The 13,008-nt window shown below is 46.4% G+C and overlaps 2 protein-coding genes across 2 annotated transcripts; both read right to left on the bottom strand.

Moving 5' to 3' along the window:
* Positions 1-2,587: 2,587 nt before the first annotated feature.
* Positions 2,588-6,862, bottom strand: c10h5orf15 (chromosome 10 C5orf15 homolog). The gene is made up of 3 exons (XM_068744798.1): positions 6,742-6,862; positions 4,282-5,057; positions 2,588-4,039 (listed from the first exon to the last, which is right to left on the bottom strand). The coding sequence occupies exons 1-3, from the start codon at positions 6,860-6,862 to the stop codon at positions 3,905-3,907; spliced, it is 1,032 nt and encodes a 343-aa protein (XP_068600899.1). The 3' UTR covers positions 2,588-3,904.
* A 215-nt stretch (positions 6,863-7,077) lies between these two features.
* Positions 7,078-12,775, bottom strand: vdac1 (voltage-dependent anion channel 1). Its single transcript, XM_068745053.1, has 9 exons — positions 12,694-12,775; positions 11,182-11,251; positions 10,574-10,623; positions 10,166-10,318; positions 9,910-9,962; positions 9,575-9,802; positions 8,672-8,822; positions 8,406-8,463; positions 7,078-7,924 (listed from the first exon to the last, which is right to left on the bottom strand). Exons 2-9 carry the CDS (start codon positions 11,246-11,248, stop codon positions 7,833-7,835), a joined length of 852 nt encoding a protein of 283 aa, XP_068601154.1. The 5' UTR covers positions 11,249-11,251; positions 12,694-12,775; the 3' UTR covers positions 7,078-7,832.
* Positions 12,776-13,008: the final 233 nt, after the last annotated feature.

The following is a 13,008-nucleotide window of genomic DNA, read 5'->3' as shown; positions in this document are numbered from 1 at the left end:
AATTCCTGAATTTCTGTCCTCAGCTCAAGCCAATACTAAAGTTTTCCTTGGTATTATTGTGACATTCCTCCTTCTGAAATACAGTAAACAAACCAAGAAATTAAGTATTGAAAATACCAATTCCACAGGGTCAGAATACAATGCTGCAGGTGTGCATGGTTTAACATCAAGCTGCACACGCTCGGTGTTTGATCCAGCCTTTATCCTCCTAATTGAAATGCAGCAGAGCGACAGCCGCTCTGGATATAGCTCTCTGTCGGCTGCGGCGAGCGAGCAATGCTTTATTGCCTTTCTAAAATCCAAACATTAGAACAACTGCCAGGCCCGCTCTGGTCCAGGAAACCATTTCATCACCTGACAACGGCAGCCGTATCGCGAGAAATATGATGAGAAGCGTCTCAGCGATGCGGTGGTGGGGGAAACAGGGTGTAAATAAGGGAGCAGGGGGCAGAGCAATTTTTATAATGGAGGAGACGACAACGGGAGCAGCAGGAGGGCCGAGTTTTTGAGCGGCAGAGAAAATAAAGAGTTTGAATGAATAAATCAGGTTGTTGTTGTTATTGCATCGATACCAGAGCGACTTCTTATAAAAACGTTGTTTTGTGAAAGTTATTCCATTTAATTTTCTTTCATTTCAAAATAGTGAAATAAGAGGTCATTATATATTCAATGTTTAGCTGTTTTCACCCTTTATATTTACAACTGATAAAGGCGTGTGCAGAGCCCCAGTTGTTTGGTATAAATGCATTCAAATATTAATTTACACATCCGGCCAACGCGGAGCTTTTCTAAATAAATAGGAGTTAGAGTTATACATCTTTTCTTTGTCATGCCTCAGTTTATAACAAAGCATATAAAACTAGAAAAGCACCCGGAGAGCGCAGACCTCCGCCAAGCAGCTCAGTCCCCCTATATTGTGATTTACAAAAAAAAAAATAATGATCCTACATTTATTTTATCTAGATTTTTTAGATTCCTTAGCCATGAAAACAAACCTTTATGGTTCTGGGGCTGATGCTCCCCGCTGAAACGTTAAAGACGTTAAACATCCTGAAGCTCCAGAGACCAGACCTGATTTGCCGTTTTACACCCTGGGAGTTAATGCGGGACGTTAAAAAAATACTTTATTACGAAACACCCTGAAATAGATCAGACTTTCATCAGTAAAAGTGTCCTTGCCGTTTAATCCTTCAGAATTACGTTAGATTGTGTTTTTTGTGTGTGATCAATTCAGAGTTTAGAAGACATTTCAGAAACTTGTTGCCACATAAATTCACAGCTGTGTGTGTGTGTGTGTGATAGAGTGAGCGAGAGAGAGAGGAAATAAACTCTTTATTTCTTTCCTTTTATTTTCCTTCCCCGATAATAATCCCTCGCAGTCCCACAAACGACGTCATTACATGCAAGTCGCAGTGACAGCACAATATCTTAAATAGGAACCGATACAATAAAGTTTTTATGATGCTCAGGTGCGGCTGACCTTTTAACAACCTGACACTGGATGCCTGAATCCTGGAGGGGCGGAGTCCAGCACCGCAGGATCCGGATGAAACTCAGTGGTAAGATAGAAATCCTCAGCCTCCATGACAAAGTGATCCAGAATCTCTTCTGGATGGGACACACCTTTTAGTTTGACCCGTGGAAACAGAGAAAAAGAAAATGTTTGTGTAAATAAAGACAATCCTGAGTGATTCATGGAGGCCTTTTTTTTAATCTAATTTGTGAAGTTGTCATTCATGTTCCAACCACATCAGAATAATGGCCGATTATTCATGATGACGCCTGAAGAGCGAGGATTAAGTTGCACTTTCCTGTCAGTTTTACTGTAAAATCAACAAACCTGGACTGAAATATTAATGGGATATATTTTCAGCCAAGCAGAAAACAAGCTTTGAACCCGAGACGCTGTCGGAGTGTGTTTCCGCAGTAACTTGTCGGATTACATCCTTTCATGTCACGCTGCAGCTGAAGATTTGCTGCTTTTAGAAGAGGTGTAGTACTTTAGGATTACTAGTACTGCAAAACAGTGAAGGATGTACACAACTGATTGCTGTATAAATCCATCTAGCTGTCATTGTCCTCTTCGGAAGACACACAGCAACAAATCGAAAGGATTTTTTTTTTTTTTTTTGTATTCCCGATGTCAGAGGTGTCGAGTGTCACTTAAGATTTTAAGTACACAACGCAGAGGCTTGGCTCCTCCTCCTGTCGGAGTTCTGAAGGATACTGGGTAATTAGATTTAGTATTAATATCAGAAAAGCTTTTGTGTTGGAAATATTTCCAGCCGACCGCCCCTTGATTATTGACGTTATTCGTGTGTGCGCATGCTGCCTCCTTCCGGTGAAGCTCAGCTTGGAATCTGGTGTTGAGACATTGAGCTTCTGCTAATGTATAGATTTAACCTTTAAAACCCGCAACAGATGAGGGGGCGGGGCATTAACTCTGAGCCTGGTACAAAGCTCATGTCAAGTGTCGTCCCGTTTAATTACTGAAGCAGAATAACACACGGCTCTGATGGGAATAATCTGACAGAATCTCCGATCAGAAATAATCCATCCCAGGAAGAGGCACAGAGAAGACGCCGTATACAAGTTGTGCTTTATTGACAAAAGAGATTGTACAGCTTCTACCAATGATTGTATGAGCGTTGTCGCCCTGTCACTTTAACAAAGAACACATCCTGTTCTCAGTCGAGCTCGGATGACTAGCGCAGTGCAAATCGCATCATCTGTCCACGCGGGACAACCGGAAACGACTGGCTGAAGGCGAACGCAGCCTGAAAGCAAATATAGAGATCATGACATTTTAATCAAAGGCATGGCAACAGATGGGAAAACATCTGGCTGTGATTAGTCAAGTCATGAGAACAGTGTGGTCGTCCCCCCCCCCCCCATAGGAAGCAACTAAAAATGGTGCGTTCAGTGTGAGCTTCAGGGAACTCAGCCGCTCCGAGGACCAGAGATGATTGACAGACTTCACCGAAGCCATAAAACAAAGAGCCAGTCCCAGCATTCCTGCGTGGAAAAAGCCTGGGCAGAATTCCAAGACGCAATTAGTCAAATAAAAAGAAAGGAAGACGTTAGTCCCACAAATCGCACCAGTTTACCGTAACAGAAATAAAACCCTCGCCGACTTCATTTCTAACGTTTAGTAAGAATGTGAAACGAAACAGCCACAACGCAAACTCTGAAAAGTTATCACAGCAATTAGGAGGTGGAGAAACAGACGCAAAATCACATTTCAAAATAAAATGTCAGTCGTTCCTTTCAAGTTTGTTATTCTCCAAGCTGCATTTTTAAATAACTTTCCATGAAATATTATCCCAATGCGTCATTTTCACACACATTTGAATCTCCGACAGACTAATTTATTAAAGTGGACAATGTCAGAATAAGTGCACTGATTAAATGCCTGCTTCTCCTCGATCGCTGCTTTCCTGCTCATTCTTACCTTTACAAAACAAAAGCATCCATAACGTACCTGCAAGTGCAATAATAATGCCTCATGTATCGGGTCACAGCTCAGCGCTGAAAGGAAATCTAGCTAGCATGGGAGAAAGAACCAAACCACGTTAACATATCGTTTTATAAGTAAGGATAGTAAAGATATTAAGAATATGTGGTGAGAAGGTGAGAAGGAACTGTAAGGCTGAAAGACGCAGACTCCCAAAAAAAACAAATATTAGATCCCAAGAAAAAAATGAATCAACATTTAAATAACAGATGATTAAATAAGAAAAAAAAAGGACATCAAAAATCTCTCAATCCAGAAAAACAGAAAAAAGCCTGAAGAACAAACAGATCAGACCCTGGTCGCCGTCGGCCCGTCAGGCAAGAGAAAGCGCAGCAGAGGCCCGGCCCAGCACCAACGGGTCCAAACAAATTCTTCTCCTGAACCAAAAGATCAAAAGATGTACTCTTTGGTCATTTTCAGGGACGGCATGGCCTCGTCAATATTTTGGTCCAGGCGGCGATATTCCACCGTGTTGCGGGAGCAAAGGGCGTCTTTCCAGCGCCGACTGTGCGCCATGAGAAGGATCTGAAAAGTAGAGAAAAGGATGCAAATGGAGACTGCTGAAATAAAATCATTTCTCATTCGACAGACCAGCGAAAATGATGGAAGGCTGCATCATTGGACTCATTACTACAAATGTTTGACCCAGATTACGACGGCCCGGCCTTGTCTGAAGCCCGCCTCTACAGATCTCACACAGAGAGCGTACGCTGTTAGCGCTAGCCGTGCGCTACGTGCTTTCTATCGTAGTTTGAGGTCGTACTCACCCTCCTCTTGTTGTGATACATAATGTAGAGGATCGCCACGAGGAACGCCACGACCACCAGGTGAAAGAAGAAGTGGGAGTCCCCGTCCTCGTCCTCGGTGTCGTAGGTGTCCTCCTCCTTGTCGCCGCTCTTCGCCAGCTCGTCTGGCTGTCCCAGCTTTTTCCCGCCCTGGTCTTTTCCATTAACGTCGCTCTCAAACCTGGTTTCCATGAAGTCATTCCCGTCCCCGTAGTCGTCTTCTTCGCCGGCGGCGTCTTCGCCGTCCTCCTCTGCGTAGGTCTCCAGGTCGATGTGAGGCGCTGGCTCCTTGTCGTCCGCCAGCAGCACGTCCGAGTAGGTGTACTGCGCCGTGGACGTGTCCAGCGTGACGGAGGCTTTGGAGTCGGTGTCCAGCGTCTGTCCACTGAGCGTCACAGCTTTTATGGCTTCTGTGGGTTTTACAGGTGTGGTGGAAGCAGGCGGAGTAGTGGACACGACGGCGAGCGCAGAAGTGCGGTCCACTGTCGCCTTATTGGTCACCACTGCTGGACTTGTGTCTCCGTTTCCGATGGGTTCGAGCTTCCGATCTGTGTTGATGATGGCGTCCGGATGAGTCTCCTCACCGTCTGTGGATGTTTTTGGTTGAGGCGTGTTTGTGAGGCTTCCAGCAGGTTTCGCAGAGTTCTTGGTTTCGAGCAAAGCTGGGCTTTGTTCAGGTGGTGAACGCTCTCCGCCTTCTGCGTCCTTCACGCCGGTCAGAGACGGGACGAGAGGCGCGTTTCCCTGTTGAGCTTTATCTGGCAACGTCAAGCAAGAAGCAATTTTGATTAAACGGCATACATTACATTATTAAATACACGGTAGGTATTTAATACCGTGTATTTATGGGAGTACACTTACCGTAGGAGTAAGTGTACCCCCATTTTTAGAAAAATCTCAATAGCATTTGCAATCCGGATCAGGTCCGGATAAAATTCAATTTAATAATTCCTGAAAACTTCTGTATGTAACTTTTTGAGTGATGTTGCTAACAGTTAAACACCAGCAAAAACATAACCTCCTTGGCGGGGGGGTAAAAAGCATCTCTTCAGCCTGTCTGAAATGTGAATATAAAGATTTGTGGAGAAATATTTGGCAGTTTTACAGCTACGTCCTGGAAATCCTTTAACTGAAACGCCACTGACAGAAATCCGTATTTAAATCGCGTTTAGATCATGCCGTTCGGTAAAACAAACTTGCATCATAACAGTGCACAGGAACAAACTGACCCCGTGCATCCAGCCAGCCTCTTCAGAATGAACGACCCCGTTTAACGAACAAGTGAAAGCATTATTCCATCCTGTGGGAGCGCGAGCTGCAGCTTAGGGAGGGAGGAGAACACTAATGGCCTGGATCACGGCGTACGACATCCGCAGCAGGAGAACGAGACTATTCATACGGTTGGGCTAACGCCAGCACAAATAACTCCACAAGAGGACTCTGTGGCAGCACCGGCAAACGGGCCAGGAACCGGGCCGAAGCACAAATGTCTTAATACTGAAGCAGGATTAAAATATTTGCTCAAATCACGCATTTCATCACCGTTTCTACTTTGAACAAACAGCCATATTTTTGGTGTCAGCTTTATTCAGATTTTAAACCAGTAAGATATTCGTTTTTCCCCCCCAAAGTAATTCCAAATTCAAGAACTTCGGCCGGGACAGACTTAGCTGCCTGTTACCCAACTATAAATAATACAGCTGATACATTGCTGTTAGCATTTCAAGGTATATAATCCGTACGGACACACGTAACAGCATGCAGAAGAGTCATCCGCGCTTCAATCAATATTCAGCAAAAGGGAGGACGATAATCTCCCCCCACCGAGCTGCACGGTGGGGGGGGGACGTTCACACAGAGCAAGTGCGAGTTTATTTATATGAAAAGAAGAGTTTATTTAAATTAGATGCTTCAAAACTAGAGATACTGAGCTAGCAAGTGTTGCTCCAGTACTGCAGTAAACCTTGATAAGAATGACCTGCTGCAGAGTCCCAGTGATGCATGGGCTGCTCTGAGGTCACGTGACACAGGTAATATCTTAAGGAACAATAGGGCTGACCTTTCCCACAATGCAACCTGAACGCTGTGAAATGGAAATGATTGACGTGACCTCCGCTGATTTCACGGCTCTCCGGAGTCGTGGAGACATTTAAGAGTTTACGACGTGACGTTTCAACCGAAACTTCCATAAAGATGCGTTTTCCAACAAGACAACCGTCGAAGAAGTCTCACGATGATTTTTTTATTATTATTAAATTAGTACTTAAATACTGATATGCGTTGTTTTAAGACTTTTCTTCGGGGAAGCAGTCTCTCAACTAAACATGACGTAACGCTAGCTTCACCGGAAGCTGGTTAGCGTTAGCCGACTAGCGGGCACCGCCGCCGCTTCATGAAAACCGGAAGCTCGTGACGTCACGTATCTCAATAACAGGAACAAACCTTGCGTCGTGTCGCTCAGAGGAGCCGACAGGCAGCCGCTGGCGAAAAGCTGGAGGAAAACAACAAGGAAAAGAGCCCAAATGTTCCTCCTGCCTCGCAACATCTTCCCACACGTCGCCATGTTGGTGCGTGAGTCACCGAAGGGGCGTGGCTTAGCCCGGATCCGCCCAGCGTCATTACAAACATTGCGTTATGTAAATGAGGACTAGGATCCAGGGATCCGAACTAATGTTTCTGAAGACTTTCGAGCAGCGTTTCATGTATTCTCCTGCTCCAGAAACACGAAAGTTTATCTCTAAAGACTTATTATAACATAGAAGAACAAATACAAGCAGAGACCGGTCCATGTTCTTTATTTGATTCAGGGAATAACAATACTGTGATTTAATACAATGATTCCCATAACCAGTTGTAGAAAACTACCGTTTCCCATTTAGTTGAATTTGTTTTTGTATCTTGTTCCAGAAAGTTGTAACACTTTCCCAGAGATGTTTATCCGTGCATAATAGGTTTCCGTTCGCTTGCTCGACCAGGAAGAACTGACACGTCACTGCCTTAAGACTTCACAGGTGGATTAAAACTACGCGAGACTGTCAATAAAATATTATTTTCGCTATGTAACAAAAGACACCAAATGCAGACACAAGAACACAGAATGTACAGATCTGGGTGTGATGATCTCAGAGCTGCTTTCATCAGGGACAGACGGAGCTCTCAGGTGCAGAGGTGAGAGAATACACTTATTTCACTGCTACAGTACCACATTTGAACGAGGAGTGCTTAATGGCTATGCGACAGCGCCATCTGGTGGTGGGGCTTCTAAACTGTGTGGAGCTCTGCCTGCACCTCGGGCTATTTCTACTTTTGATTTTTCCCTTTTATCGGCGCTGGACAGCAGAGAGACAAACAAATTAAAGCATCGTGTTTGGGATGTAGTGAAACAACGAAGACTGACGACAACGGCAATGCAACAAAAACAACCCTAATCAATAAAAGGGGGGGTGGATGTTTCCAGTGGGGAAATGTGTGTGTGTGTGTGTGTGTGTGTGTGTGTGCGTGTGAGAGTGTGCACAGAGATCTTCCTCAGTCTCCTACGCCTGGAACTCCAGGCCCAGACCGAGCTTGTGGCCGCCGGCGTTGATGTTCTTGCCGTCGAGGAGAGCAGACAGCGTCAGCTTGATGCCTGCAGAAACACACGCGTTGAGATGAGACATGCAGAGACACAAAGATCTTCAGACAACAAATCCAACGGACTGATGGTACATTTCTACACGCCGCTCACTGTGCCGTCCCACCCTTTGTTACCTGTCCCAGCCCAACTAAAGGGTAAAGTTGCTGCTGGTTCGTACCCGGAGGGGAACTGTGGTTATTAGCTAGTAATTACCATCCGCGTCTTGACAACTGGAGCGTCAAACTGGAATGAAACGATTACCAAACATCTTGTCCATACATTCTAAAAACACCTTTAAAAAATGTCTCTATTCATGACTACATTTACTTCATGACCTCTAAAACAGAAGACTGATTTATATTCATGTACATCTCACAGATATGACTCACATTTGGACTCTAGCCTCTTCTAAAGAAAGTATTTGGCGAAATGATTTTTGGTCTTTGTGGACACGGTGAGTATTTTTGGGAATGTTAAATACAGACTCACTCACCTGGCTTCAGGGTCTGAGTGTAGCCCAGACCCACCAGGCTGGAGTTGTTCACCTTGGCCTGTGTGGGAACCACAGATTTAAAACAAATTAATAAAAAACAAGCATCTAATACAAACATAAACGTTACAAAACACTCAGAGGTGAATGAGACTTGAGCAGCTGATCCTGGACCTTCGATTTCAGGACAAGGTAGAGCGGCGTGAATCCCCAACACGGAGATGAGCCGCAGAACTAATACAACAAGCTTCAGGTCACGCGTCACTCACAGAGAAGGATGCGTCGGGGTCGATCTGGTACTTGGCGGCGATGCCAAAGCGAGTGTTGCTGTTTCCAGCAGTCCAGGCCAGGTTGACGGCCGTCTCCAGCTGGTCATTCACCTTCTGATAGATGGAGCCTCCAAACTCGGTGCCGTCATTACTGGGGGGGGGGGGGGCAGATTGGAATGTGTGTATTAACATCTGTATTAACAACACCTCGCATAACTACTTCAGCTGCAGACTCAGACAGGATTGGACGGGGCACACCAGGAAACAGCGCCAACCCTGTGCCCCCCCCCCCCCCCCCCCCTCTCTCTCTCGCTCTGCCTTTCCAATGAGGCCCATAACGCCTGCCAAACACTCCACTCCATCTCACCGGCATTTACGGTAAATCCCATCACCCGGGGGTAACAATAGCAGCCTCGGGTGGGCTGGCAGGGAGCCAGAAAGGAGGAGTCGGTCTGTCAGACCAGGACGAATCACATTAAAGGCTTCCGTCTAGTCAAGGACGGTGAGCTGGAGTTCACGCGGCTGAAAAGCTTTAGCCTGTTGCTTATGTTTACGCGTGCAGGACAGGAACATTAGCCCCCCAACAGAAGGGACTGCTTCATGCAGTCAGTCAAGGATCAAATGTATGAAGAGCGTGTGTCTGGGTGCTGAAGAAGCGTTTCAAAGCGTCATCTCCCATCTTATTATTATCAGCATCGTTACCGATAGCGGCCTCGCCCGCCTCACAGGGGTCGTCCCTCTGCTAGCGTTTGTAGGTTAATTAGGCCGCGTGCGCCTCTCCTCTGAGGGTCGTGGTTGGAGCAGACTGATACAGAAAGCCAGACCGGCTGGTTCAACAGCGCATCAGAAATCCATTTTGTGTGAGGCAAGATGAAAGGCGACCGTCTGGTCCGGAAGTCTTACACGTTTGTGTGGAGCTGGAACTCGTCGGTCTTAAACCCGACGGCGAAGTTGCTCTGGGTGATCCTGTTCCTGCCGGCCTCGAAGGTCATCTGGTAGCCGGCCAGCCAGCCCTCGTAGCCCGCCACGGCTGCGCCGTGAACCGTCGTACCGTTGATGTCGTAGTTAACGTCACAGCCGAGGTTGATGTGGTCGCACTTGTAGCCGGTCTTGAGCTTTCCGCTCTTCTTGCTGGATTTGCAAGAGAATTAAAAGAACATATATATATATATATATATAAATATAAATATAAAATTGCCGGAGCTAACAGGCATCAGACTTTCTTCAGCTGTTCTCACCCGGTGTTCGGTGAGAAGGAGGAGTCGAACGTCAGCTTCAGCCCCTTGGCCAACTGTGAAAACGTAAGAGAAACACGACAAACGGATAAATAAATAAAGCTTTGGCGAAATGTAATTAAAAGATCGTCTTCTGCATTTCTTGCAGATGAAAAGGTTGCTACAGCCGAGAAGACAGAAAGGACAACATGATAACCGCTGCAGGAAACCCAGGCATACGTTTTACATGCCCCCCCCCCCCCCCCATCCCATCACCAACCTGGTCTTCCAGGGTGATCTCCGTCCCCAGAGTGTTGTCAGTGTTCCACTTCTCCGTGAAGGTCAGTCCGTGCTCCGCCCATTTGTACTTGGTCTCCAGAGAGCCGGAGACCTTGCTGGTCTCCGTGTTGGCCGAGCCTGTGCTGGTGAACTCCTGCAGGTTACAGCGCCAGCGTCAGCGTTCTACAAACAAGCTAACCAATTCAAGCAGAGCCGTCTGACAGTCGCATAACTGCTTATGTCTCAGAGGAAAAAGAACCGGGAGCTTTCAGAAAGTAATCCATGTAAAGCAGAATTTAAGTTCTAGTCAGACAGACCGGGTGGATGTTGCTACGGAGATGAGGATAAACGACTTGAATGGAAACAAAGATCCTCTATGGGTAAGATGTTAACGCTCTGATCAACTCACCAGTCCATTCTCAGACTTTGTTTTCAAGTCCAGCTTGATGAGGCCAAAACCTGAAACGGACGACATTTGATACAAGATGAAAACGATGGCAACGGAGGACTAACATCTAACAGGAAGCACTGCGAGACAGCTTCCTGTTGAGTGGCACCGTACTGTCAAACAAGTTCTACTGCACTTTAACGCCGATGCTATCAAAGGAAGTCACGCTGCTTTCTATTACAGGTCTATTAATATTCCAGTCGGCGGAATAGAGGGGGCTCGAGCACAAATTAAATCAGGTTATTGATTTGGAATCCATTCGTCAGCCTCCCGAGTGGACTTAGCGATGCTTGCGCTCTCTTGCTATATCATCAAACAGCGATTACCACGTTCACGTGGAGTGAAACCCGCAGCAACGAATTAGCGTCTGCGTAGTTCTGCACTGGTTCGATACAGCAGCCATCGGCTCGTGCTGCGCAGGACAAACAACGCACTGACCGATGTAGCGATGAAGATCAAATATCTGCTCGGCTCACTTGGAACGCAAACGGCTTCATTTCATGGGCTACACATCGAAATGGTTGGACTTCTAGCCTACGTGTCACACTCCGATGTCACTGGGCGCTCACCGTATCCCTTGGTAAGAACATCCTTGGCAGACTTTCCAAGGTCGACATAAGTTGGAGGAACAGCCATTATCTGTAAAGAGAAAAGGAAGAAGGTTGAAACGTGAAACATTAGAACGTTTGTGTCCACGGACGCAGACGTCCCCGCGATGGGGGAAACGCCCCGGAATGTGAGGAACCGCCACAATGCCTGTCAGAAATGCATCTGAAACATGGGAAATGTAAAAAGGTCACGAAAAGACGTTTTTTTTCCTCAGTCAAACTGAAGACGCCATGTTTCCAGAGAACACTGAGGGCCACAGAATGAGGCACTACAGAGTCTTCGCTAACCCACGGGAGTCGGCGCTTGTGTGCAGAACTGCCGTTTGTGCAAGCCGTGTCTATTTCATCAGGGGAACAGAGGAGCCGGTCGACGCCGTTTACAGCACAGCAACAGAGATGTTACTGACAGAGTACACGTGCTAGAGATAGAAAAGGAATTCGAACAATTTACCCAGTGAATAGTCAATTCAGAGCTTAGAATTTGTGAAAATTCAAATCTACTTTTTTGACAGACACGGATTCGTATCGGACACTGATGAACACATCTGTTCCACAACCTTATAGAAAGACTTTTTCTGTTCTTGTTCGGTGTGTTCTCAGGTCAACGCTCCTGTTCAACCACGTTTGTGACAGGCCTCACTCCTCAATCCTTTCTCCACCAGGACAGCCCTCCATATCCAGTCATCTTGGGATAACTGGTCATAAAGCAGCACCAGAAGTGGAATGGGACTCAAACATATAACCATGCCTCCCAAAAACCACCCACCTGTGCTGCCATTCCGTCCCGCTGGGTCCGAGTCGTTACGCTACAGTTATAGAAGCGATGCTGCGGAGCACGTACAAACCGGTGTCCCGCAGTGACTCTCAGTGAGGAAGGCGACTTCTAGGTTGAGGGGCGTATCTTTATGCAAAATGTATTATTTATTTATTTTTAAAGGGGAACATCAATCCCATGGAATGTCCAGGGTCATAGAAGCATTTCATAAGATCAAGCTTGGAATCAATCACGGCCCTGAGGGTAATTAGGGGGGCAGACCGACTACTGGTTTGAGAAGCGTTATCCCCGGTGCGGTGGTCATTTGACCTCTGTTTGCAGGCAGCGAAGCAGAATCCCACTGCTAACCAGGCTAGCATTAGCTAGCTGTCAAGGTGGCCCCGGATGAGTAACCTTATAGCACATTAAAAGAGCAGGGTGTGAAGTGTCAAGAGGGTAAGCCCGTAATCTGTTTAAGCTTATTTATCTCTGGCTCTCGACTGCAAGAGGGCGACTCTAAACACCGAGCTAAAAGCAGTTAGCTAGTCGAAGCAGTTAGCTAGTCGAAGCAGCAGGCCTAGCCTCTCTGCCGCGCGTCGAGCTGCGTCTGACTGCGGTTTAAAGAGACTTTAAACCCCGGGCTGAGAGCAGGGACGGGGCCGAACAACGAAGACGGTGCTCAGCTAGCTAGCGGGCCATTAGCATGCATATAAACCTACCTCTATGTTGCCTTCGAGTCCTGAACGAGAGGCGGCTTGTCAGCGGCACAAAGGGAGGAGAGGGAGGGAGAGACGCGGCTGCGTCATTACGTGGCAGTGTTGCGTAGAGAGCGTCAGCGCTACGTAACAGTCAAAGATACTACGTTGGATTAAATAACAAGATAGTTCACACGTCATTTAACATTTGCCATAGGTCATCGTAAGTAAGGTGAAGTATGAAAATACATTTGGTAAACAACTTGAAATTTACTCCAGAAAAAGTCTACTACTGTAAACTTAAGTGGTTTTATATATATAATACATGGCAGTACTTAA

Source organism: Brachionichthys hirsutus, chromosome 10, assembly GCF_040956055.1.
Source record: "Brachionichthys hirsutus isolate HB-005 chromosome 10, CSIRO-AGI_Bhir_v1, whole genome shotgun sequence".
Lineage (NCBI taxonomy): Eukaryota > Metazoa > Chordata > Actinopteri > Lophiiformes > Brachionichthyidae > Brachionichthys > Brachionichthys hirsutus.
The sequence above is the reverse complement of the archived record's forward strand: the minus strand, read 5'-3'. Positions and strand labels throughout refer to the sequence as shown.

Excerpts from the sequence above, each read along its gene's own strand:
- c10h5orf15 (XM_068744798.1), bottom strand. The coding sequence starts at position 6,862 with ATGGCGACGTGTGGGAAGATGTTGCGAGGCAGGAGGAACATTTGGGCT. Across the intron at positions 5,058-6,741 it reads TCTGAGCGACACGACGCAAG|ATAAAGCTCAACAGGGAAAC; the intron begins GTTTGTTCCTGT and ends TGACGTTGCCAG. Across the intron at positions 4,040-4,281 it reads TGTATCACAACAAGAGGAGG|ATCCTTCTCATGGCGCACAG; the intron begins GTGAGTACGACC and ends TCTACTTTTCAG.
- vdac1 (XM_068745053.1), bottom strand. The coding sequence starts at position 11,248 with ATGGCTGTTCCTCCAACTTATGTCGACCTTGGAAAGTCTGCCAAGGAT. Across the intron at positions 9,963-10,165 it reads AGATCACCCTGGAAGACCAG|TTGGCCAAGGGGCTGAAGCT; the intron begins GTTGGTGATGGG and ends ACGTTTTCACAG. Across the intron at positions 7,925-8,405 it reads CACTCAGACCCTGAAGCCAG|GCATCAAGCTGACGCTGTCT; the intron begins GTGAGTGAGTCT and ends GTGTTTCTGCAG.